General features: G+C 47.8%; 1 protein-coding gene across 1 annotated transcript in view; it reads left to right on the top strand.

Moving 5' to 3' along the window:
* Positions 1–403: 403 nt before the first annotated feature.
* Positions 404–25,592, top strand: part of ONECUT1 (one cut homeobox 1) — a 33,420-nt gene continuing 8,231 nt past the window's right edge. Inside the window, exon 1 of the mRNA XM_059056272.2 lies at positions 404–1,508. Within this exon, the coding sequence (XP_058912255.1) occupies positions 404–1,508 (1,105 nt within the window). The remainder of the gene's footprint in view (positions 1,509–25,592) is intronic.

The following is a 25,592-nucleotide window of genomic DNA, read 5'->3' on the forward strand; positions in this document are numbered from 1 at the left end:
AACCGAGCCATGGCTGGAGCTGGCCAGCGGCGCGGGCAGGCAGCAGCCGCGGAAGGCGCAAGGGGTGCGTCAGGGGAGCCGGGGGCCTCACAATTCTAAGAAGGAGAGGGACGTGAGGGGGCCGGGGGCGGGCGGGCTGGGGGCACCGCGCTCGCCCAACGGCGTGGATCCTTTTTGGAAATTAATATTAAAAAAAAAAAAGCCGAGGACGCAGAGGGGAAGGTGGGGGCAAGAGGGAAGGCGAGACACACTGAGAGGGAGACAGAGCCCCACACTGAGAGGAAGGAAGGAAGGAAGGCAGCAGTCGCCAGCAGCCGATGTGAAGACCGGACTGCGTGCGCCCTTCGCCGCCTCTGCCCGGCCTCATCGATGTTGTGTCCGCCGCCCGCTCTCCCATATCACGATGAACGCGCAGCTGACCATGGAGGCGATCGGGGAGCTGCACGGGGTGAGCCATGAGCCGGTGCCTGCCCCTGCCGACTTGCTGGGCGGTAGCCCCCACGCGCGAAGCTCCGTGGCGCACCGCGGCAGCCACCTGCCCCCCGCGCACCCGCGCTCGATGGGCATGGCGTCCTTGCTGGACGGCGGCAGCGGCAGCGGCGATTACCACCACCACCACCGGGCCCCCGAGCACAGCCTGGCCGGCCCCCTGCACCCCACCATGACCATGGCCTGCGAGACTCCCCCAGGTATGAGCATGCCCACCACCTACACCACCTTAACCCCTCTGCAGCCGCTGCCGCCCATCTCCACCGTCTCGGACAAGTTCCCCCACCATCACCACCACCACCACCACCACCACCACCCGCACCACCACCAGCGCCTGGCAGGCAACGTGAGCGGTAGCTTCACGCTCATGCGGGACGAGCGCGGGCTGGCCTCCATGAATAACCTCTATACCCCCTATCACAAGGACGTGGCCGGCATGGGCCAGAGCCTCTCTCCCCTCTCCGGCTCCGGTCTGGGCGGCATCCACAACTCCCAGCAAGGGCTCCCCCACTATGCCCACCCGGGCGCCGCCATGCCCACCGACAAGATGCTCACCCCTAATGGCTTCGAATCCCACCACCCGGCCATGCTCGGCCGTCACGGGGAGCAGCACCTCACGCCCACCTCGGCCGGCATGGTTCCCATAAACGGCCTTCCTCCACACCACCCACACGCCCACCTGAACGCCCAGGGCCACGGGCAACTCCTGGGCACGGCCCGGGAGCCCAACCCTTCGGTAACCGGTGCGCAGGTCAGCAATGGAAGTAATTCAGGGCAGATGGAAGAGATCAATACCAAAGAGGTGGCGCAGCGTATCACCACCGAGCTTAAGCGCTACAGCATACCACAGGCCATCTTCGCGCAGAGGGTGCTCTGTCGCTCCCAAGGGACCCTCTCGGACCTGCTGCGCAACCCCAAACCCTGGAGCAAACTCAAATCCGGCCGGGAGACCTTCCGGAGGATGTGGAAGTGGCTGCAGGAGCCGGAGTTCCAGCGCATGTCTGCGCTCCGCTTAGCAGGTGAGCGGGCCAAGGAGCTGGGCGCGCGGGGAGATAAAGTATTGGGGAAGCTGAAGGGACCCAAGGAGGCAGGGAAGGAGAGAGATCTGTGCACGCTTCATTCCGTGCTCCTTTCACCGAGAGGAGGGTCCCTAGGCCTGGAAGAGCCAGAGCGTGGCTCCCGGGAGCAGACAGCCTCTTCCAGAACTCAGTGCATTGGGCTGTGGAAGGCTCCGGGAACTGAGCAGCGCGGCCTGGGTGATTGCAGAGGAGCATTTGTGCTGGGAGACAGCGCAGGAAGCTCGCACGACCGTAGGAGGAAAGAAATCCCAGCACCTGGCTGGATACGGTCTGTGCATCGCTTCTGGGTTTGGCACTACAGGTTTGTGGGGCGAGAGAGGCGACGCGTGCGTGGAACTGCGCGCAGGTGCTGCCAGCCAGTATCCCTGGCACATACCCGGGCGCTGTGCTGGAGCGTGCGGGAGCTGCTTGCCAATGTTTAGCTGAACTCGCTGCGCTGACCCCGCTCCCGCGCTCACTTTAGTGGCGCGGGGCGGGGTAGGGGGCTGGAGGGTGGGGAGCGCACTCTGGGAGTTCCAGCAAAGGTTTCGAAGCCGCGCGGCGGTGGGTGTGTGGCGCAGACGCTCCGTAAGATTTAAGACGTACTCTGCGCTTGTGACCGGCTGTAGAGAGGGAGGCAGATCGTGCCAAGGTCCAGGTGAGGGCGGCCGAGCAACAGGGGAGCTTCTAGCTTAGCCTAGAGACCGATTTCGCTGCCAGACTCGCTTAGGGCTTCGCATTTTGTTTTATTCCGCTGCATGAATTTTCGTCTGAATCCCCATGCAGGGGGTGGGAGTGTGAGGGGAAAAAACCAAGTCTTTGAGCAGAGGTCTCCGGGCCCAAAGACCCCGAGGGCCTGGTGTTTCCGAGTTGAGCGGGAAAGTCTTGGCGGCGCTGCATAGACACAGCGCCCAGTTCGCCCAGTCTCTCTAAGCCAAGGTAAGGGGAAGGCTCTGGCCGGCCGACCGGCGGAGGGGACTACTGACCCCAGCCTGAATCACACGGGGGATTTCAAGCAGATTCAGCGACCCCCTAGGGCGGAGGACAAGCGGAGAGGTAGACCCAAGGGCAGCCGAGGGTGGACTCCGTTTGATGAGACCCGGGCTGAGTTGATTGACTCCTGGGGTACATGCTACCACTTCCCCACCCAATCTCAGCCCGGCGCCCTAGCCTGAGTCCTGGCGAAGAAAAAGGTAAAAGCCGGAATGAGGGTGTGTTAATTAACTGATCGTTCTCCATTAATTCGTCCCTGGAGAACGAGAGACAGTCAATCCGCGCAGAGCCGGGGGCACTGAGCCGTTTCACAGTCTAAAATCAAAGCAAGAGGCCACGGCCCCCTCCCCCACATCGTGCGGGCCAATGAGAAGCTAGAGGGAAGCAGGTGCCGGTGTCCCCGCGAGCCTGCGACTCCAGCCGGATGCGACCCAAAGCAGTCCTGGGGTCTGGGTTCTTGTGGCCTCCCTGCTGGAGCTCCGCACCGTCTGAGCCTTTTCCAGTCCAACCCCGCTCTCGCTGGCTCCAGAGTCCCTACGAGGACTCTTGCAGCCTGAGCCCAGAAGCCAGGAGAGGCTGGGGTAAGGGGACGGGAGGGGGAAGAAAGAGGTTGACAGGGTACCCTCTGGGGCTCCCGCAATTCCACTCTCTAGCTTTGTGTGCAGCCACCAGATCGCCCCCATCCCATGGGTAGACCGAGACCCGAGGGCAGCTGAAGTTGTGAAAGGGACGGCCGAAAACGCTATTCCTCTCCCAGACTGATAAGGCCTATGCCGGCGTCCAAGGTAGTCAGTGCCTTTTCACACGCACACGCCAGCCTCGAGCCCGGCTTCAGGACTTTTTACCGAGGCAGTGCACACACAAGCAGGTTAGTGGGGCTGGGGGAATGGAGGGAGGGGATGCAAGTGGAGAGCCGTTCCCCCCACCCCCGCCCCCAGGGAAGCTCTTTCCAAACCCGCCACCTCCTGAAGGCGCTTGCTCAGGACTTAAATGACTCTCCTTCCCCACTGCCTCCTATCGTCCCCCTGGAAAGACAGACTGATAGATTAGGTTCAGGGACGACCCCGGAGCCCTGGAAACCCGCCTTAGCGCCCTGCCCTGTACGAGCGCCCTCTCACCTCCTCGCCTGGGCAGCCCTAGTACTGCTACCTGCACACGGAAAGTGCGGTGGGCGTACCCGCCCGGGCTCACGGGACCCAGGAGGTTATCGAAGGGGCCGCTGCCTGGCACCCAGCAGCGCGTAGAGAGTCATGCCCAGCCTTTGGACGGAGGCGCGTGGCCTTTTCCTCGGAAAAAAAAAAAATAAGAAAAATCGGAGACTCTGGCGGGACGTGAATTTGGCGCCAAACCCCCAGCGAACTCTTTATTCTAAGACCCGGATGCGGGGTCGTCTCTCCCATTTTCCTTTCTTTAACTTCATTAAAGGGGTGGGGCGGGCTGGGATGGGCGCGCGTGCGGAGCCAGCCGGGATCAATCCCATTACGCAGCAAGAGCTAAGACTTGTTTTTAAGTCACCGAAGAACAACGAGACGTCCCGTTAACATTTTAATTTGGGGGGGGGGGGTAAGCGAGACTGTTTCCTGAACCGTTCAAATGATCTCTGGTAGGCCCTGACTGCAGGTGACTAAAAACGGATTGCAGGGCATGTTGGATGCAGCTGTGAGACATTGCCCCCTCCTCCCCACTGCCAGCTCCCGTGCACGGAGGGAGGTGCCACTTGCAGCTCTTGCTCGCCGTTGCACTCAGAGACCCCTCAAACTCGTGTCTACCCCATGCGAGGCAAGGCCCGTCGAGCTTGGCTCCTTCGCTAGGTAGCGGGAGAGTGGCTTCTTCATGCCCCTCCTGGTACCCCAGTTTCCGTAGAGCCCGGTGTGGAGGGTCAAAACCCTCCGCTCGCCCGCGGCAGCGTGTGTGGAGAGGAGCTTTCTCTTCACGAAATTACATCGGCTGGCGGACGACGGGAGACAGGAGGAAATTCTCACCAAATTAACTACCTTTAAAAAATCAATATATGTTCCCTCAGTGTAACACTTGCTGCTTCCCCCATTAAAGTGCAGCGCAACCGGGCTCACGCTGCGTCTCATCCCAGGTGGGGAGGGGGGGCTGGGCTGTGCCGGTGGGTGGGTGCCCCGCCTCTGACGTGGGCGCCTATTAAGACGCGGGGAGATTAGCTTCCAATTAAAGATTCCAGAAGGCTCCGGCCTCGGTAGGGGAGCTGCCGGCGCAGGAAGAGGCTGCCACTGCACACCCACCAGCGGGTGCTGCAGAGACCCAGCAGGCGAGGCCCGGGGTCGGGCAGGGGTGGGTGCTGCGCTGCTTCGACCCTGCAGTACCTGGAGGCGAAGAAACCTCCCAACGGCGGTGCCAGGGAGCCAGACGGGTCTCCAGCACCCGGGACTGCGCCTGTTTCCTGGACGGGATTTGCCCCCAGAACCACCCGGGGACCGGGGGTCGTGGGGAGGGGGGCCAGTCTGACCAGGAGGTGGCCATGAGAAAGTCTCTCCCGGACCAACATGGGCCATGTTTGCCGTAAGTGGCCTTGCTGCCTGGTTGATTGATAACTAACTGGCTCCCGCGCAAGTCCATTTGCTTTTTGTTAATATTTATACCAACGGGTGACGTTTCAACTGTCCCCTCACTTCTCTGGGCCATGGGAGCGAAGCATAAGGAGTTCGATGCTAGGCCCTGGGAACTCCACTTCTCCAATCCTCGAAGACTCTGGGCCGGGAGAAAAGCCACAACTGCGCGTGTGGGATGCAGGAACTGGAAGGGTTCCTGGGCCCAAGAGTCGGAGGAGAAGGTGCCAAGTGGACTGGTTCCCCGCCACGCCCGGGCGTCTCTGCGGGGCGGTTCTCGGGCAGTGCAGCTGCTCTCAGCCGGCTGCGGCCCGAACAAAGGGCCCGCGGGGCGCTGCCGACATTGTCCGCCTAGCAGCCTAGGGGCGATGGGGGCTGGCTGCCCCGGACGAGAGCCACCTCCGAAGCTTTATGGTAGACTCCTCCCAGCGTGTCCTGGGGGCCAGCCAGTTGTCAGGCAGAGGCCGAGGAGTTCCGGAGTCCCCTCACCAACTCGGGCCTAAGGGTCGCCCGTGCTCCCGGAGAGTTGGCTAGGGGCCCCCGCCCACACATACACACAACCGCCAGCCGAACAGGTCTGGCTCTTGGGGACAATCCCCAGAAGGCTCTGCGTGGGCCTTTCTCACAGCCCATGTCCGACCCCTGGAGGGTGTGGAACACTAGTTCTCTCTTGCGGCCCCCACTGGGGAGCACCAACCCCAGGGAGGAGAGGAAGGGGGCGCATGGAGTTAAGAAGTGTGAATGTGGTGAAGGTTGGAGCAGAGTTTGACTAGAGTGGAGGAGACCTGCTGCTGTGGCTTGAGGAGGCCTGATGGTTATTTTGTGGTGACCTGGTGTCAGAACATCGAGCATGGCTGCCTGAGACAATAAACCCTGAGGCCTGTCCCGAGGGTGGTTGGCTCCCCCCGCCAGCGGGTGCAGCCCCAGGCCCTCTGGAAGCACCCAGAGGGCGATCGGGGTCAGTAGAGACCCAGTCCTGCCTTCGCTGTTTTGCTGCTGGCACTTGGGACGGTCTGTGCCAACAATAGCACGGTTGTGATGTAGCAGCAAAGCAACTCAAAGCCCAGGCTGCATCTTTCTTTATCTTCAAGTGCTCAGCGCACCACAGGAAGCTAAACTCTTGCCCTCACTGATGCCCTCCTTGTGGACTCATCTTCCCCAGTAGCTGCGCATGCCCCCTGCGGGCCGCAAGGCCAGGCACCCAGCAAGCCTCTGTGGTTCAACCCGCTGTGGAGAGGAGAGGCTTTGTTTTTAGAACATTGATATCTTAGTGATTTTCAGAGTGAAAACTATTTTGACAGGTAGAGAGCGTAGTGGAGGGAGAAAAGGATACCTAGTGGATCTGTCTTGCTCCTAAACAATTCCTGGGTATTACCCCACTGATGAGACAAAATTACCAGCGGGCATAATTTGGGGTCCCCCCAAATTATACCCCAACTCTAACCTCTCAAGATGCATGTTTGGAAATTATATCCAAATTATACTTTTGCTGGCATGTTTTTGTTTGAGACTCTCAGGGTCACAGTAGAGAAGGTGACCCTGGCAGTCTGAAATGGGAGGTTGGGGCTTGGGGTGTAGTGAAGGGAAGGTGGATTAGTGTTCCCTTTGTTGTTTCCCCTTCCAGCTAACTGATGGGAGTTAGAAGGCTGCCCTGAGGCTTTGAGCTTGAAGGTCTTTGTTTGCTGTCTGGTGGGCTGGGTGAAAGGGCTCTGGGAGGCCTAGCGGCCTGGAGCCCTGGTGCAGCGTCAGGACCCTGGACAGGGCCTAGCCAGGCCTGTTGCCTGGGTTTCTCTTGCCCCTGGAGGGTGGCTAGGATGGCTTTGAACAGTCGTGATGAGGAAACAAAAACTAACAGCTAATATTTCGAAGTTTACGAGAAATCGTGAGGCCCCACCAGTAGTATACACGGGCACAGTCAAGTAATGGAAAAGATCAAACCTATCCTTGTCGATCGGGTGGTTGATCTTTTTCCTCCCACCCCAGCAGCTTTCTGTGTGCGTCTGAGTCCACGGGCACACCTGCTTATACAATTGGAATTCGAGTCCCTATGGGTGTGACAGGGGTTGGATCATTAAGCTAAAACGTTCAATTCAGTCCCTTTGATCCGTGCTGGGGAAAATCTATAGTCATCTCTAATCTACAAGGTCTTTGAGGAGGTTGTTACATGAGCTGTTTTGATGTCATCATTTCCACATTCATGGCAGATTCAGCTAATCAAACAGACGCTGCTACCCAAAGTTCTCAAAAGAAATAGTTCTTACAGAGTATATCGGTAACATTTATTCTTGCTTTCCTTGTAAGAAAGAAAATCCTCAAGTCTAATGAAGGTGGGTAATTAAAAAGCAGGTTCTCAGGTGTCTTGCTCCTCAAAATCCATAGTTAGAAGCCTCGCACTTTAAGTAAGAGTGCTCAGTGCTCTTTGTAAATTCCATAGATTGGGATAGTTAAACACCAATTTACTATTTTAAGTCAACCAAGGAGCCTTGACAGATTGGATGAGAAGTGACTAGTCTCATTTCAGTCCCCTTGAAAACAGCAGTTTCCACATTCTTGGCAAAATTGAATGGTCCCCAACCTAGAGTAGCAACAGGAGAGTCCTATTGAAGTCATAGTAGTTAGAGGATAGATTTCCTATCATCTTGGATAAAGGATTCAACAAGTATTAATTAAATACTATTTTCATTTTGTGTGAATTTAAATAAGATGGGTAAGCACCTTTGGGAGAAGAAAGCCACATTATTTTTACGTGAAAAGTGTCAGCCTCACAGAGTTTAGTAAAAAGAAAAAAACTGATTTCTAATGTGAATGAATTTAGTGCATAATCATAAATTACTGTCTTCTATCAACAGATTTGCACAGACTTTTCTTTTAATACAAGTATGTTAATACTAATGAAGCTTAATTTTCTTCTGAAATTGTAGGATTGGCTTAGATGACCAGACCAATCACAGGGCAATCTTATTATATTGATACAAACATATAAATTTATGTCTTATCACAGGGTCTTGCTATAGAATCATCCACATTATGTTCCTCCCAAAAGATGTTACATTATCATAAAGTTGGAAGAAATTAGCTTCTAGAAATTTTCTTCTCCTTTAGGTGAGACAATTTGATAAGATAACAGCTGAACAGAACCAGACCTTGAAGTACAACCCTCACATTTGTCTTGGCAAGTGATAAGGATGTCAATTGATATGGAAGGAGTTTGTGTCCATTGTGTACATTTTATTAGTCAGGTACTGTGCTAAGCACATAGATGTTCTCATTTAATACTCACTGTCTGTGCCAGTGGCTCCCAAATCTTGCTATGCATTGGAATCATTTAAGGATCTTTTTAAAAAAATGATTCCTGGCTAAAACCTCAAATATTCTGGCATTAGTAGTATAAGGCATGACCTGGGCACTAGGATATTTCAGAGCTCTGAGGTGATTTTAATGTGCAGCAAAGTTTGGGAGCTGCTGGTTTACAGGGAAATTACCATTATTTTTCCTGCTTCTCTGTTCAATGAGGTTGAATAACTTAACTGTGGTAACACAGCTGGAAATCACTGAGACCCTAAACTCAGCTTTCCCAGCTCAAAGCCCAGAACACCCTTACCCTCCACCCTGTGCCTCGATTATGAGTGCAAGTCCACTAGGTCAGTGGACCCAGAATGTGGAAATGTCTGATCCACTGTCATAAACACCAATCTGGAAAGTCTCTGCATAATAAGGTCTTGAAATTGGAGAATGTGTGTCTTCCCTCTGGGACTCTCAAAGAGAGTTACTTGTGGAAACTTATTTCTTTTTTACTCAAGACTTATAAGAGAGACTTTTTATTGCTCTCTTTTGAGGAAGCAGCCAGAAGGAATGTGAGGCAGTCACAGAGCTAGACATGGAACCCAAGTCTCTCTATCCATTTGTTCACTTAAACAATTATTCACAGGCAAGACCCATCTCATTAGATGTGTTCTGTGGGTAGGACTGGTCCATTGGAAGCCAGTCTGGAGGAGGGCACAAAGGCCCAAACCTCCCATTCTTTCAGTCATTGGTGTTCTGATCTGCACTTGCACAGAAATTATATTTCTTGGCTTCACATCAGTGCCTGTCTTGCTATTCCAAGCTTGCCTGTTATACATGTTTTAGGACTCTGCACTAAAAAATAATAAATTGACTTAAACTCTGTATATATGTTGGCAATCATCCAGAGGGCAACTTACAATTTCCCTCAAGCACCGCAAGTTTCCAGTTACCCATGCGTTTCTCATCTCCCTTTGCATATGCCATAGCATACGCAGAATCGACAGTTTCTGAAATCGCTGCTTTCATTTTGCATCTGGTGATGACCTCGTAGTCCCAAAGAGAGGTTATCAAAGGAACATAATAAACTCTATGCTTTTCGCTTTCTTTCCTGATGTCTTCTAAAACAGATCAATGGGGGAAATTAAATAAATAAACGAGCGAAGCGCGCCACCTAGTGACCCGTGTGCTCACTGCAGATGGAGTGCGTGAGAGGAGTGGCTAACGCGATTCAAGTATTGATGGAGTCACAAAAATCGTTCATTAAGGCAATTTAATCTTTACTATTAAATGTCCTTTCAATTCATTTAGGGTAATTAAGATGCAGTTAAAGTGATTAAATTCTAATTACTTATGCTAGGCAAAGACATATTTGTCACACTAATGCGGTTAACTAAGGACTCAGAAAGAAAGTTAACATTTACTTCAAATGCTGCAACTGGAAAAGTCGGTTCCTCTTTTCATCATTAATCCAGTGAGCTGGGTGATTATGTAATGGCACTACAAGCTCATTAAATAGGGGAAGTGCTGATTAAAATGACTGCTGGGAGGAAAACCTGAACCAGGAGTAGTACCTCAGTACCGTCTGGTCAGCATTCCTAGCAAAATTACTTGGTGTCCTTTCCCTCCAAGCCCGCCCCCTGCCCCAAAGCAATAAGCAGCTCCTGAGTCTTATCCTGATATTAAAAGAGGGATGCCTCTTGGAAAGCTTTTATTGCCAGCCTGCCGACATTGTTAAACCAAAGATATTTTCAAATGGTAAATGGATTCTTGGGGTAGAGAGGAGCAAGACATTTGGGCAGGGGAGGTGGAGGGAGGGGTCCCTGTAGGAAACAGCTCCAGGATGAAGATTTCCACTGCAGGCTTTTGAAGCCACTCTCCTTCACACAGACACCCTTCCTATTAGGCAGTCTTCCTCCCCTCCCCAGTTGCATTTTTACTGCTTCATATGTGGGGACAGATTCCTTTGTACACATCATGCTTCTTATGCACGTTCTGAAGAGCACTAAGTAGCTCAGCTGCAAACTGGTCTCTTTTTAGAGTTTTCCAACATTCACAAGTAAAGCCATCTAAGATTATATACCATCGGATTACTGAGGCTAATTTGCCATAATATCCACAAACAGTTCCCAGCCTCCTACGATAGGTTAATTTTGAGTACTCAGAAGAGGAGGATGAATTGAAATTTCACTGCATTTGAAGTTGGCCTTCCTCATAAAATGGCTTCTTAAGCCCATGCCTATCATTTGCCTGGGGGAATGATCCAAGGATAAAGATGATCCGTCAAAAAATTGGGAATTAATTGCGCCAGGGGATCAGTGTCTTTTAATACTGTTAAATTTGCCTATTGAAAACCATTACTATGGAGATTGCATCTTTCCCCTGTTTATCCCATTGAAATTCAGGATTACTGTTTACTTCACAAGAAGCTGAAGTTCTCAAACTCATCAGTCACGGAAGTCAAACAACTACCTTTTAAAGATAAATCGGCAGTTATTTGAATATTTACGGAGTCATTTTTAATTTACTAGATTGTGTTATCTTAAATTACTAAACCAAATAAACATATATTTTTTTAAACCCTAGACTAAGAAATGAGAGCCCCAGAGACAGGTTCTTGTACTAATTAGCTCTGAGAACTTGTCATTTAACCTTTCTGGGTCTCAGTCTCCTTAAATGTAGAATGAAGGATTTGGCCTTAGGGTCCTTCCAGATCCCACATTCTATGAATGATTGCCTTCTATGATGACTGTGTATCCATGACAGTCTCTTTTCTCAATTTAATGCTCTGTCCCAAAGTCAGGATTCAATGAGGTGTAAGTCCCTGGGGCCCATCTCTTGGGCAGAGTCTCAGATCAGGCTCTCCTATCAGATGGCCAGAAGGAAACAGCCTTTCCAGTCAGGAGCACTGCCTTCTGGCACAAAAATATTTCAGCTTGAGGTTACAATACCTGTGTTGGTGAGGCTATGGATTATCAGGAATTCATGCACTGTTGGTGGGGATGTAAGTTGCCACCGTTGCTTCAAAAGATAATTTGGCCTATAAACCTGAACCCAGGGCTTCCCTGGTGGCGCAGTGGTTGAGAGTCCGCCTGCCGATGCAAGGGACATGGGTTCGTGCCCTGGTCCGGGAAGATCCCACATGCCGCGGAGCGGCTGGGCCCGTGAGCCATGGCCGCTGAGCCTGCGCGTCCGGAGCCTGTGCTCCGCAACCGGAGAGGCCACAACAGTGAGAGGCCCACGTACCGCAAAAAACCCCACAAAAACCTGAACCCACAGCTGAATGAAGTCTACCCCTTGGTATATACCCTAGATAAGCTCACAGGTGCTCCTGAAGATGAGTACAAGGATGGTCTGTAACAGCGTTGCTTCTAAGAACAAATAACCAGAAACATCCCAAATGCCCACTGACGAGGAATGCAGGAATAGACTGTGATGTATTCATATAATGCAGGAGTATATTGGAGTGATGAAAATGAATGAGCCACAGCTATACACAACAGCATAGTTGAGTCTTAGGAACAGTGTTGAATTTCTTTTAAAAGCAAGAAATGCTAAACAGCTTATTGTTTAGAGATACGTAAGTATGTGGAAAAAACAAACATTAATAATAAAAAAAAATAATAATAATAAATTTAATAATAAACTCAAGTTCCTAAGAGTGGTACCTCCAGTAGGGAAAGGCTAGCGATCAAAGGAGAGAACACCCTTGTAGCTTCACAGACAGCAGATGTTCTAGTTCTTTTGTCAGGTGCTGCCTTCACCAGTGTTCATTTTGTTCCTGTGCTTCCTATCTTAAATATACATGTTTTGTAAGAGTTAAATATTATTTAATTTTAACTTTGGGGAGGAAAAAGATTGTTTCTGTCTGATTCCCCAACCCGAACAACTTGGACCAAATAAACCCCAGGACATTTGAGTTGTCATTTACACAGTTCTTAGCCCTGTGCTAAATGTCATCTCTCTTAGGAACTGTATCTGGCCAACTGTGGACAGAGCATAAGATGTGAAAGAGGAAATTTCATTAGATATGGAAAGAGTGTTTTTTTCTTTATTCATCTGAGTACAGCTATGACAGTGCTGTGCTCAGCACTGGGGATGTATTGAGCACAAACAAGTCTTCTGGAGCTCATAGTCTAGTGGGGAAGAGAGACAGATAGCTTGGTTGCTTTTTTGTGCCAAGTAGGAACAGTTTAGGGTGTGATGAAGGAATAGTTTTGAAGATCTGGAAAAAAAAAACAGGACTTGGTCAGAAATGGGGAAAGGTTTTCAGGCAGAGGAAACACTAGCATGTGCAGACACGTGGGTAAAACCCCTTTGCAGAAGATTTCTTGGAGCCGAATTATTGTATAGCTGGAAGCTTGTTTCTTCCCCAGCACAGCTGAGTGAAACGATGCCTTCCCATCAGTAACAAAAGCGTTCTCCAAGGCTGTAGTTTTTTGTAGTGGGGAGGGGTGGGAGGAGAGTTTCATATTCCTCAAATCAGATTGGTGGCAGAGAGGTGGCAAGAAAATATATGCTGATTAAAAAGCCTCCCAGGTGATTCTACTATACCTCCAAGTTGATAATTAGAATATTGATATTGAGCCCTACTATGTATAAAATAAACAACAAGGACCTACTGTATAGCACAGGGAACTGTATTCAATATATTGTAATAACCTGTAATGGAAAAGAAGCTGAAAAACTATATATATATATATATATATATATATATATATACATGTATAAATGAATCACTTTCCTGTACACCAGGAACTAACACAACATTGTAAATCAACTATACTTCTATTAAAAAAAGAATATTGATATTGAGAATTTAAGAGCAAATGACTTATATTTTTGCCCCTTTGTTATTTATTTTACCCTTTTTCTAGAATAACCTATAGTTCCATAGCTTTATGTATATTTTTAAATGATATATAATATATATAAATATTATATCATTATATAATATTTTACTTCTTTTATCTCTTTTGAGGTTAAAAGTTCACTCAAAAATTCAATATTTCTGGGCTTCCCTGGTGGTGCAGTGGTTGAGAGTCCACCTGCTGATGCAGGGGACACGGGTTCGTGCCCCGGTCCGGGAAGATACCACATTCCGCAGAGCGGCTGGGCCCGTGAGCCATGGCCGCTGAGCCTGCGCGTCCGGAGCCTGTGCTCCGCAACAGGAGAGGCCACAACAGTGAGAGGCCCGCGTACCACAAAAACAAACAAACAAACAAAAATTCAATATTCCTAATTACTCAGCCATAAAAAGAAACGAAATTGAATTATTTGTAGTGAGGTGGATGGACCTAGAGTCTGTCATACAGAGTGAAGTAAGTCAGAAAGAGAAAAACAAATATCGTATGCTAACACATATATATGGAATCTAAAAAAAAAATGATTCTGAAGAGCCTGGTTGCAGGACAGGAATAAAGACACAGACGTAGAGAACGGACTTGAGGACACGGAAGGGGAAGGGTAAACTGGGACGAAGTGAGAGAGTGGCATGGACATATACACACTACCAAATGTAAAATAGATAGCTAGTGGGAAGCAGCCGCATAGCACAGGGAGATGAGCTCTGTGCTTTGTGACCATCTAGAGGGATGGGATAGGGAGGGTGGGAGGGAGGGAGACGCAAGAGGGAAGAGATATGGGGATATATGTATATGTATAGCTGATTCACTTTGTTATACAGCAGAAACTAACACACCATTGTAAAGCAATTATACTCCAATAAAGATGTTAAAAAAATTCAATATTCCTATAAGAATGATTGTGTCCATACTCTCCTCCATCTGAAAAACTCTTACTGTTCTCTGGGTCCTTACTACTTAGTGTGGTCCCCAAACCAGCAGCAGAACATGTAAGAAATGCAGACTCTCAGGTTCCACCCCAGACCTACCGAATCTGAACGTGCACCTTGACAAGGTCCCTAGGAGATTCATGTGCACATTCAAGTCACTGAGGGTCATATTACATCATTTAGAAGGTCCATTTTCCTTCATTTGCCCTCAGGCTGATGGAGTAGCTCCTATGTGAAGGGCGCTGGGCTAAGTACTGGGGCTCAAAAGAGGCACAATGTGCTGTATCCTGGAGGAGCTCACGGGAGGACGTGTGGGGGGAAACAAATACTTAAATGTCCTTGATGAGTGCTGGGATAGGCAGGAAAACAGTTATGTGGGAGCAGGGAGGAAACTGGAAAGAAGACTGAAAAGAGAGTATATAGGATCTTGTATGCCTGTGCCATCCAAGGGACTTGGGTCTGTGACAGCAGGAGCTAAAGGAAGTTGTGGCCTCCAGTAGAGTGAAGTTGTCAGGCTTGCGCTTTTGAAAGGCAGCACAGTGTGAGCCAATAGGAGAAGTAGCAGCAGCAGGGAACTAGCTAGGAGGGTGGCAATAGATGATGAGGGTCAGATTGCAAGCCATTGTCAGCAGAGATGGAGGAAGTATATATTCTTTTTTTTTTTTTTTGCGGTACGCAGGCCTCTCCCTGTTGCAGCCTCTCCCTTTGCGGAGCACAGGCTCCGGACACACAGGCTCAGCGGCCATGGCTCACGGGCCCAGCCGCTCTGCGGAATGTGGGATCTTCCCGGACCGGGGCACGAACCTGTGTCCCCTCCATCGGCAGGCAAACTCTCAACCACTGAGCCACCAGGGAAGCCCTAAAGTATATATTCTTTTTCAGATTCTTGTCCATTATAGGTTACTACAAGACATGGAATATAGATCCCCATGCCATACAACAGTTCCTTGCTGTTCATCTATTTTATATTTTGTAGTGTGTATCTGTTAATCCCAAACTCCTAATTTATCTCCCGCTCCCACCCCATTATCCCCTTTGGTAGTCACAAATTTGTTTGCCATGTCTGTGAGTCTATTTCTGTTTTGTAAATAAGTTTATTTGTATCATTTTTTAGATTCCACACATGATATTGTCTTTCTCTGTCTGACTTACTTCACTTCATATGATAATCTCTAGGTTCATCCATGTCGCTGCAAATGGCATTATTTCATTCTTCTTTATGGCTGAATAATATTCCACTGTATATCTACACCACATTTTCTTTATCCATTCATCTGTCAATGGACATTTAGGTTGCTTCCATGTCTTGGCTATTGTAAATAGTGCTACAATTAACATAGGGTTCATGTATCTTTTCAAATTAGAGTTTTCTCCAGATATATGCCTAGGAGTGAATTGCAGGATTATATGATAATTGTATTTTTAGTTTTTTAAGGAACCTCCATCTGTTCTCCATACTGGCTGCACCAATTTACATTCCCACCAACAGTGCAAGAAGGTTCCTTTTTCTCCACACCCTCTCCAGCATTTATTACTTGTAGACTTTTTAATGATGGTCCAGTGTCTTTTAAAAATAACTTCTTTGTAAATTATTACTACTAATCACGAAAAAAGGTGACAAGAATCACCCATAACACCCCCAAACAGAAATAACCCCCTTTTTGTAAATATCTTTCCAATCTCTCCTCAATGAGATGATCCATACATACTATAACTTTTTTTTTTTTTTTTTTTGCGGTACGCGGGCCTCTCACTGTTGTGGCCTCTCCCATTGCAGAGCACAGGCTCCGGACGCGCATGCTCAGCGGCCATGGCTCACGGGGCCCAGCCGCTCCGCGGCACGTGGGATCCCCCCGGACCGGGGCACGAACCCGTGTCCCCTGCATCAGCAGGTGGACTCTCAACCACTGCACCACCAGGGAAGCCCTATAACTTTTTAAATTAAAAATCCCATGTCATTAAATTTATGATAGAATATTTGAAAATACATAAAAGAAAAATGGAGACAATAAAACCCCCTGGTAATTCCACCATTCCTGCCCCCTCCCAAATGCCTCACGACTAGCACTTATTCATTTAGCAGATATGTATAGATAGGGTGTTTACAGTTTGCAAGATAGCAAAGAGGTCAAAAAGCCCTCCCTCTGCTCCTGGAGCGCTCTGGATCAAAAAGCTTTCTGCACATTTTATGTTTTACAGCTATGCTATAATTTAACCAATCCCCTATTTTTGGATGCTTAGGTTGGTCCATAAATTGATTGGGCAAACATAAATTTTATGACTATATAATATTTTAGAAGCATCATAATTTACATAACCTCTCCAACAACCTTTCATTGGACATTTCAATGGTTTCAAGTTTTTGGTTTTGTTTTGTTTTTGCTAGTGCCAGTCAATGGCACAGCAGTCAGCAACATATGCAGAATTTTTCTGAATATTTGTTTTCCTCTTTCAAAAATAATTTTTCTCTCATAACTTTGGAAAATATGAAACACTATAAACAATACAACGGATCAAATCATCCATAATCCCATAACCCAGAGATGATACCTGTTTATGTGTCGGTTTGTTTCCTTCTAGCTTTTTTAAAGTACATAAATAAGATACATTTTTAATTTTTATTTTTTACAAAATTGAGCTCATAAAGAATTTACAGTCAAACTTATCTCAGTGTTATTAAATATTCAAAAGCATGATTTAAGAAAATTTTATTTGGAAGTTTATTTCAAATTTTTCAAAAGGTGCAAAAATAAAATAAGAACATAAACCATTTACCCACCAGTTGACCAGTTGTTAACATTTTGCCCCATTTGCTTTATCATTTGTGCACACGTGCGTGCTCTCTCTCTCTCTCTCAAACTCTCTTTCTCTCTCGCTCGCAAATGCACAGAATTTTTTTCATGAACCGTTTCAGAGTACGTTACATACATCATGGCCCCTCATCCCTACATACTTTAGAATGTATTTCCATGAGTATGAACCTTCCTTTCTGTAGCCACAGTTCACTTTTGTCTGTTGACCCAGTAATGTCCTTCACAGCATTATTCTCCAGGAGAGGATCCAGTCTGGGATTAAGTTTCATATCTCTTCTTTTCTTTAATCTTAAACATTTCCACAGCCTTTTTTAACCTTTTATAACATCGAAATGTTTGAAGAATATAGTCCCCACTTAAAAAAAAAAAAGATATTTCTCGTTTTATGTTTATCTGATGTTTCCTCGTGATTAGATTGAGGTGGTGCTTTCTTGCCCAGAAAGCTGCATGGGTGAGGTGTGTTCTTCTCAGGGGATTACATCTGGAGGCCCATGAAGTCTGTATGTCTCCCACTTAACTGGAGAATTAATTTTGATCACTTGCTCGAGGTGTTGCCTAATTTCTCCACTGTATAATCACATTTTTTTCTCTTTCTCTCTTACAACTAATAAGCAGTCTATGGGGAGATACTTTAAGATTATGCAGATATCCTACTCCTCATCAAAATTCCCCACAGATTTAACATCTATTGATTCTTGCCTGACCTGTTTATCACAACGGCTTCAAAATGATTTTCCATCTCCAGCACTCCTGCCTTGTTTGACAGTCAGCTCTCAGCTTTCTTCTGTGAGCAATAGCCCCTTCTCTCTCATTTACTTATCCATTTGTTATTGGATAAGATTCACACATTCCTCTTTTCCCAATGGTTTCTAATTCAATTCTGTACTTACCTATTTTGGTGCTCAAGCTGTCTCAGATTTGACAGTGGGGGCCCCTTTAATCTGGCTCCTGTGTTCTTGTGACTTGTTTCCATCTTTCTTTTCCTCCTCCTCCTCCTTCTCCGCCATTTTTTTTTTCTTTTACTTTCTGGCATCATAATAAGATGTTCCGAGCTCATCTGTTACCTACCCTCTCCCAGCCCTAGAATCTGCCCTTTCTTTGATGAGCCCTGGTTTATTCTGGTGGGGAACGGTATTAGAGACCAAGAAGGCCTGGTCACTAGGTGTGCTCGTGGCTAGTAGCATGACTTTGTTTTGTGGCCCCCTCAGAAAAATCCAGGAAAAATATGCATGTATATTTACACACACACACACACACACCACAAATATACATAAGCACTCATACATATAAAATATACACGTGTACATAAACATGCTTACATACATATTTTTAAAATCATGAGTTTGCACAAGTACCTCCACATCTAATTGTAATATGTCCCCATAGGATTTCTTCTTGCCTACCCTCATTCCATAATTGTGTGTCCCTTCCTCTACAGTGAGAAGCCTGGCACTCAATAACATATCCACCCCCCAGCACACACGCACGCTTACTCATTTGCTCAATCCTGAAATACATCTAAAATAATTTCAAAATTGCTTCACCCATCCCCGTAAAATAAACAAACCTGCTAAAAAATTTTTCTGTAACATTCATTTTCAATTCTTCCCCCATTCATATGCCCCAGCATCACTTGGGAACTTGCTAGAAATCCTGCTGATTCAGAAACTCAGGAGAACAACACAGTAATCTGTCTTCTTACAGGCTCTCTAAATTATTCTAAAGCATACTAAAGTTTGAGAAGCACAGCCTGAAATATGCAGAATAGGTTTGTGATATGTTTGTGTGTGGGGGTGCCTTTGTGCCAACATGTTGTTATGTAAAATAATACTTTAAAAGATCCTAGGGCTTCCCTGGTGGCGCAGCGGTTGGGAGTCCGCCTGCCGATGCAGGGGACACGGGTTCGTGCCCCGGCCCGGGAAGATCCCACATGCCGTGGAGCGGCTGGGCCCGTGAGCCGTGGCCGCTGAGCTTGCGCGTCCGGGGCCTGTGCTCCCGCAACGGGAGAAGCGACAACAGTGAGAGGCCCGCGTACAGCAAAAAAAAAAAAAAAAAAAAAAAAAAGATCCTAAATGTAGCAACCATAAAACAGGTGCAGTTCAGGCTAATCACAGTCCTTTTGTAAGCATGCGTGTGGAAGTGTGATGTAAAAGAAGATAAGACCCCAGTTATTTGTTTCTGTTGGGTTGCCAGCCGCGTGAATAATCAGGAGAGAGAGGGAGGCATGGGTGTGAAGTACCCTCATTTGCCAGAGGGGGTGCTCTCCAGCTCCACAGCAGCTGCCCCTCTGCCCCTTGGCATTAGGAAGTTCTATCAGTTAATGACAGAATCTCCTCCAACTTTATTCTAAATTACCTGGGAAACTGTTTAAAATGTGTGTTTCTGAATCCCATTCTCTCAGAGAATCTAATTCAGTAGGGATAATATAGGGTTCCGGAATATACATTTTGAACAAGCCTCCCTTTCATGCTCCCAGGTGATGTTGATGTATTTGACCCACGCCTTACATCGGCTCTGGACTCTAGACCCTGTTTACTCAGAGTGCCATCCTGGACCAGCAACTGAGCAGTGAGCAACTGGGAGCTTGTTAGATGTGCAGAATCTCAGGCTCTGCCCAGACCTGCTGGATCAGAATCTTCATCTTAACAAAATGTCCAAATGACTCAAGTTTGTACACTCAAGTTTGAGAAGCACTAATTTAAAATAGTGGTTCTCAGCCTAGCCTATGTGTTAGGATCACCTGGGGACTTTAAAAGGACTGGGTCTCAGATGTCTCCCCATTTTCTCTGGGGCCACATCTGGCTTATTTACCCAACAAGGATACTGAGTAGGCCAAAGAAATAATCCACGGTCTACTCTTACAGAACTCGTGGGTTCCTAGTGAGAGAGATGGATAGGTAATAACTATTATCTGGGGAGCTCTATGGGCACAGGAGACCACAATTCACCCAAGATGAGAGAGGGGATGGAGAAACCTTAATAGAAAATGAAATGCTTGAGCTGGGCCTTGGTTACATAGGGACAAGAAAGAGAAGGAAGGACATTCTGGGTGAGGGAACAGCTTGAGCAAAGGAATAGACGTGTGAACATTCATAATGTATTTAGGACTGACTTCTGAACAGTGTGGCTCAGTGTGGATGGTGGGTGGGCAGTTGTGGGAAGTGAAATGGAAAAGGTGATTGGGGTCAGAGGGTCAAGGTCCTTGAATATCTTGATGGAGCCGCCAAGAAGAGCTTTCCTCTGAAGCTTACTGGAGACCCTTGTGAAGCCAGTTGTATAATACATGTGTCATTGGGAGAACAGCATTTACAATTGACTCTACAGATGACTTTCCAGAAATGCAAACAAGGAAAACCACTAATTTGAAATTAACTGTGAAAAACGTCTGATGACTTGGCGAAAAGTCAAAATTGTAGGTTATTTTTTAAGGAATTCCATTTTATAACTTCCAATTGCTGTGAATATTATAAAGTGTTATATATGGCTATTAATTAAAGAAATGGGATCAATAAGCTAAGACTTACAATTCACAATAGGCCTGCATGAGATAATAATGCATAATAAGCATGTAATTCATCAGGTCTGCCATTTGTTTTGACTGTTTTGCAGAATCAACATCATAACTAGGGCATCGATATCACATATTTCCAATTATTATTATTATAGCCCAAACTATTGAGGGGCTCTTTAAGATGAGGGAGACTGATGTAATAAAAACCCCAGTGGATCAGGCATTAACAGAAGTTTAGGAATTTAAAAATCAGAATTCCTGAGCCAACCTTTCATTAAAGAGCCATATTACCTTTTGTTACTGACTGAAGGAGGAGGTGCGAGGCAGCAGCTTTTCTTCCCACTGGTTCTTTTGAAGCTGCAATGCAGGGAAAGAGCTTCCAGGAGGGAAGGGTCAGGTGGTCGTGTCTCTTCTGGCAAGTCTCAGAAAGCTTGGGCCTGTGCTCAGGAAAATGTGTGCATGTGACAGTGAATGGCCAGCAAGAGGATGGATGCAAGTATCACAGGGGTATGAAAATGCATTCATTCAACAGGATTCTCAGTTCACCTTTCCGTCTCATGTTCAATCTGTACCAGAGGGAACACAGAAAAAATGAGAGAAGACAAAGCTTTCGAGGAGAAGAACTAAGATAATCTAGAATCACACAAAAAGGGCTGTTTCAGGAGCCATGGAAAGTGAAAGCTGGTGTGATTCTCTATGTCCTCCCAGTCTGTGCCTGAGGAATACCTGAGCCCCAGCTCCTCCACACCATCACCTCCTCTGCATCATCACCTCCTCCACACCATCACCTCCTCTGCACCATCACCTCCTCCACACCATCAACTCCTCCATACCATCGCCTCCTCCATACCATCACCTCCTCCGCACCGTCACCTCCTCCGCACCATCACCTCCTTCACACCATCACCTCCTCTGCACCATCACCTCCACACCATCAGCTCCTCCACACCATCACCTCCACACCGTCACTGGACCCTGCCCTGGCTCTGATCCCAGATCCACCATTTACTATCAGGGTGACCTTGGGCCAAGCCCTTAACCTCTGAGCCTCAGGCCATGCATTTGTAAACAAATATAAACTTTTTTTTTTCAACCACCACCACGATTTTATTCTTAAATAAATGCTCAGTCTAAAGCCAGGTTAGGCAGACAGGTGGGTGGAGATCAGAAGAAGTGCAGATTGTGGGCACCTGTGAGCAGTGGGGCTGCCCAGGGAAGCAGGCTGCAGCTGTAATAGCACCTGCTTCCCACAGTTGTTGAGTGACATCATAAGGTGATACATGTGTGTGGCTTAGCACAGGGGAAGCAGCTGTACATTTCAGCTGATCCTGTTCCATCCTTCCCAGGCCCAGGCAGCCTCTGCCCTCTTTTGATCATAAAGTCCAATAGCCCTACCTCTTGGGCTACAGCTGTGGAGCTGTCCCTAGAGAAGAGAGATTGATGGAAATATGTTATATGTTGTCTTCAGAACGACTCCAGGCAGCAGATGGGTGGGAAGGCAGGTCTCTGTCCTGGTCAGCTCAGTTATAGAAGCAAATAGGGTGGGACTGTGAGAGGTTCGGGTGACTTTTCCAACCTGAGTTTGATGCAGCAGACCTCTCTTGGCTTTAGCTGCTCCCCATCTTTCCTTCTCCTTTGGGTCAGCTCAGTTTTCTTTTGCTTCCTCTCAGAGCCGATATCCACACGGAGACAGCATCTAGTGCTCCTCTGTCCCGCTACTGAAACTAGACTCACCTGGTCCCTCTCCCAGGCCAGCGTCGGTCTTCCGTGCCCTTCACTGCCTGAGCTCCCTTCATCTCAACTTCCATGCAGCCCGATTTCCTGGATGGGCCAACTGCAATCCTTTCAGCCAGAGCCAGACCCGTCTGGCTGACAACAGGCCTGCCGCCTGGCTGGTTAGCTGCCCCTACTCCACACACCATGGCTCTGGGTTCCCGGGCTCCCCTCACCAGCTGCTCTGGCCTGTGTAACCATCCTGGGGAAAGTTTTCATGATGTGTCCACCATGCTGGCATCTGCCTCCGGGGCACAGTGGAGTTGGAGGTCGCCCAGTGAACCAGCTGCATGCCCACAGGCGAGTCTCCTCACCTCTGACATTGTTTCTTCACATACAGAAAAAGACATAATACCCATTTCTACCTCACCTGAGTTTTGTGGGATCACATGGGAAGGTTTAATGGAGGTGATTTAAGTACCATAAAGCAAGGTACAAGGGTGAGTTATAGTGACCATTCTTGACTAAGAACGTCTGCTCTTCGCGTGGATTTTTTTTTTTTTTTTTTTTTTTTTTTATGCTGTACGCAGGCCTCTCACTGTTGTGGCCTCTCCCGTTGCGGAGCACAGGCTCCGGACGCGCAGGCTCAGTGGCCATGGCTCACGGGCCCAGCCGCTCCGCGGCATGTGGGATCTTCCTGGACCAGGGCACGAACCCATGTCCCCTGCATCGGCAGGCGGACTCTCAACCACTGCGCCACCAGGGAAGCCCTCTTTGCATGTTTTTATTAGGTCTTTCACACTCATGCCCAGAAAAGTTTCCATAGGTGCTTGAACTACCCACAAAGTCATAGATACCAGAAAAGCTAGCTTGTGTCCAGCAGGTTCTTATCAGCCCCACCTCCCTCTCCTGGGTATCACTGTTTCCAGATAGTCTGTGCAGGAGTTCCCTTCCCGTGTAAAGGCTGCCCGTGGCCAGATCAGTTAGAACTCATTGGAGTAGCTTTTCAAATTGTACTTTATACTGTGTTCTCCAAATTTTCTGCTAAAGAGCTGACAAAACAACTGGGGGCCTGACTTATAAAAATATGCACAGGACAGCAAAATAACTCAAGGCAAAGCAGATAACACTATGACCCAGCACTCCTGGAGTCTGAGTTCTAATCCTGAAGCTGTGGCAGCCCACCCACTGGCTCTTTGATCTCCACAGGATGGGTACTGGCCTGCAAAATGGGCTTGGGAACCCGCCACGTTCACTTCCATGGTTCCTCCATTCTTGTTTTCCTGAAATCTGTTTTATTTGCATGCTTGTTCCTCCACAAACATGTATTGTCTTGTAGAGTTTACTTTGAAAAGCAGTTTCAGCTGTCAAGAGACAGTGTTTGGGGGCTCAGTAGACATGAACAGCAACCCCCCTTGTCCCTGTCACAGTCCAGAAGAGGTTTCCTCTAGGTGGCAAGTGAGGAGTGAGAGTAGGGGGCTCACCCTGTATGCATGCCCAGCTACTTCTTTCTTAAATAGCTTTGCTAAGAAGTAATTTACATACCATACAATTTACGCATTTAAAGAGTATAAGTCACTGGTTTTTAATATACTCACAGAGCTGTGCAACCGTCACCAATTTTAGAACCTCTTTATCACCTCCCCAGAAAGAAACCCCATACCCATTAGCCACCCCTTTCCCCCCACTACGTACTTAGCCATGGGCAACCACCAACTTCTTTCTGTCCCTATGGATTTGCCTATTCTGGCTCCGCTGCATTTATTTTTTTAACCATTTTATTGAGGTGACATAACACAAAATTCACCCTTTTTAAGCATATATAATTCAATGTTTGTGTTTGGTTTTTGTTTTGTTTTGTTTTTTAAATTAATTTTTTTAAACATCTTTATTGGAGTATAACTGTTTTACAATGGTGTGTTAGTTTCTGCTTTACAACAAAGTGAATCAGTTATACATATACATATGTCCCCATATCTCTTCCCTCTTGCGTCTCCCTCCCTCCCACCCTCCCCATCCCACCCCTCTAGATGGTCACAAAGCACCGAGATGATCTCCCTGTGCTATGCGGCTGCTTCCCACTAGCTATCCACCCTATGTTTGGTAGTGTATATATGTCCATGCCACTCTCTCACTTTGTCACAGCTTACCCTTCCCCCTCCCGCTGCTTTTTTATTCTTTTTCTCTGTTCCCAAAGCTCCAAGCTCCCCTGAGCAGGGTGTGCAGAATGTTACTACCAAGTCGGTCAGGAATCTGGGTAGAATTTCAGAGTGTGCTTTTTGCCTTCCCAGTGCACCCTACCTTCCCTGGAGGCACTGGAGCAGCAAAGGAGCTGAGGGCCCTAGCAGCTACCTGGACCCGCCTCCTCCAAATCCAGGCCAGACCTCCCCTGAGTGACTTGGGACATCGCAGGCTTACCTATTCAAGAGCCCTTGGCCCTGCAGGTTGCAGTTTTCAGCACTGGCACCGGCCTTCAGGGGGAAGACACTGCGTCTCTAGCAGGCCCCTTGAGATAGATGACAGGGCACTTTCACGGTGCCCTGGAATCCCAGCCCTTTGCCTTACTGCTCCCTGACCCACCTCGCCTCAATCACATTAGGACAGCAGACCCTGGAGCAGTTGTATGGAGGAACTACACAGCCATAGTGCAAGGACTCTAAGGGTAGAAGCCACATGTGATTGGGGAAGCTGCAGGCATACAGTCTCCTTCCTCAGTCCCTTAGAGTCAGACCACCAAATAAATGTGATTTGAATCACCCACGCCTGGCTCTTTTTCAGCCCTGCCCGCACAGGCCTTTCATCCTGCCTCTCTAGGATTCACCATCCAGACCTTGAGGCCAAAACTGTCCTCTCCTCAGGTTAAATTCCCAAATTTCCTATTAAATTCGATGCCTCACAGAGCTGTTGCTAAAATTAAATAACGTCTCTAAAGTGACAGACCCCTGGCTTACCATTCATCTGGCTGCATCACATTCCCATCTTATTCTAGCAGATACTATGGCTCCCTGGTCACTTGTCTGTGCATCCACCACACACACACATTTCTCCATATTCCTCTTCAGTATAACTAAGATCAGTGAAAATTTTCTAAAGGACCTTTACAAATTGTGAGTACAGTTTATGAAGTTCAATTTTCGGGTTTTACCGGGTAGTATTGTTTACTAAGCACACAGGTCTTGTTCCCTTTCCTACCTCATCTACAAGTGCTCCGCCCCCAAAGTCTTCTTATGACATAGTTTTTATGACATAGAAATCTGAACTGTACATCTTCCCTCTGGAGTGATGTTGACTTTACACACGTCAAGTCATAGAGCTGCACCTAGAAGGGGTTGTGAGTTATTTAGTCAAGTCCCTTCACTATAC

Source organism: Kogia breviceps, chromosome 3, assembly GCF_026419965.1.
Source record: "Kogia breviceps isolate mKogBre1 chromosome 3, mKogBre1 haplotype 1, whole genome shotgun sequence".
Classification (NCBI taxonomy): domain Eukaryota; kingdom Metazoa; phylum Chordata; class Mammalia; order Artiodactyla; family Physeteridae; genus Kogia; species Kogia breviceps.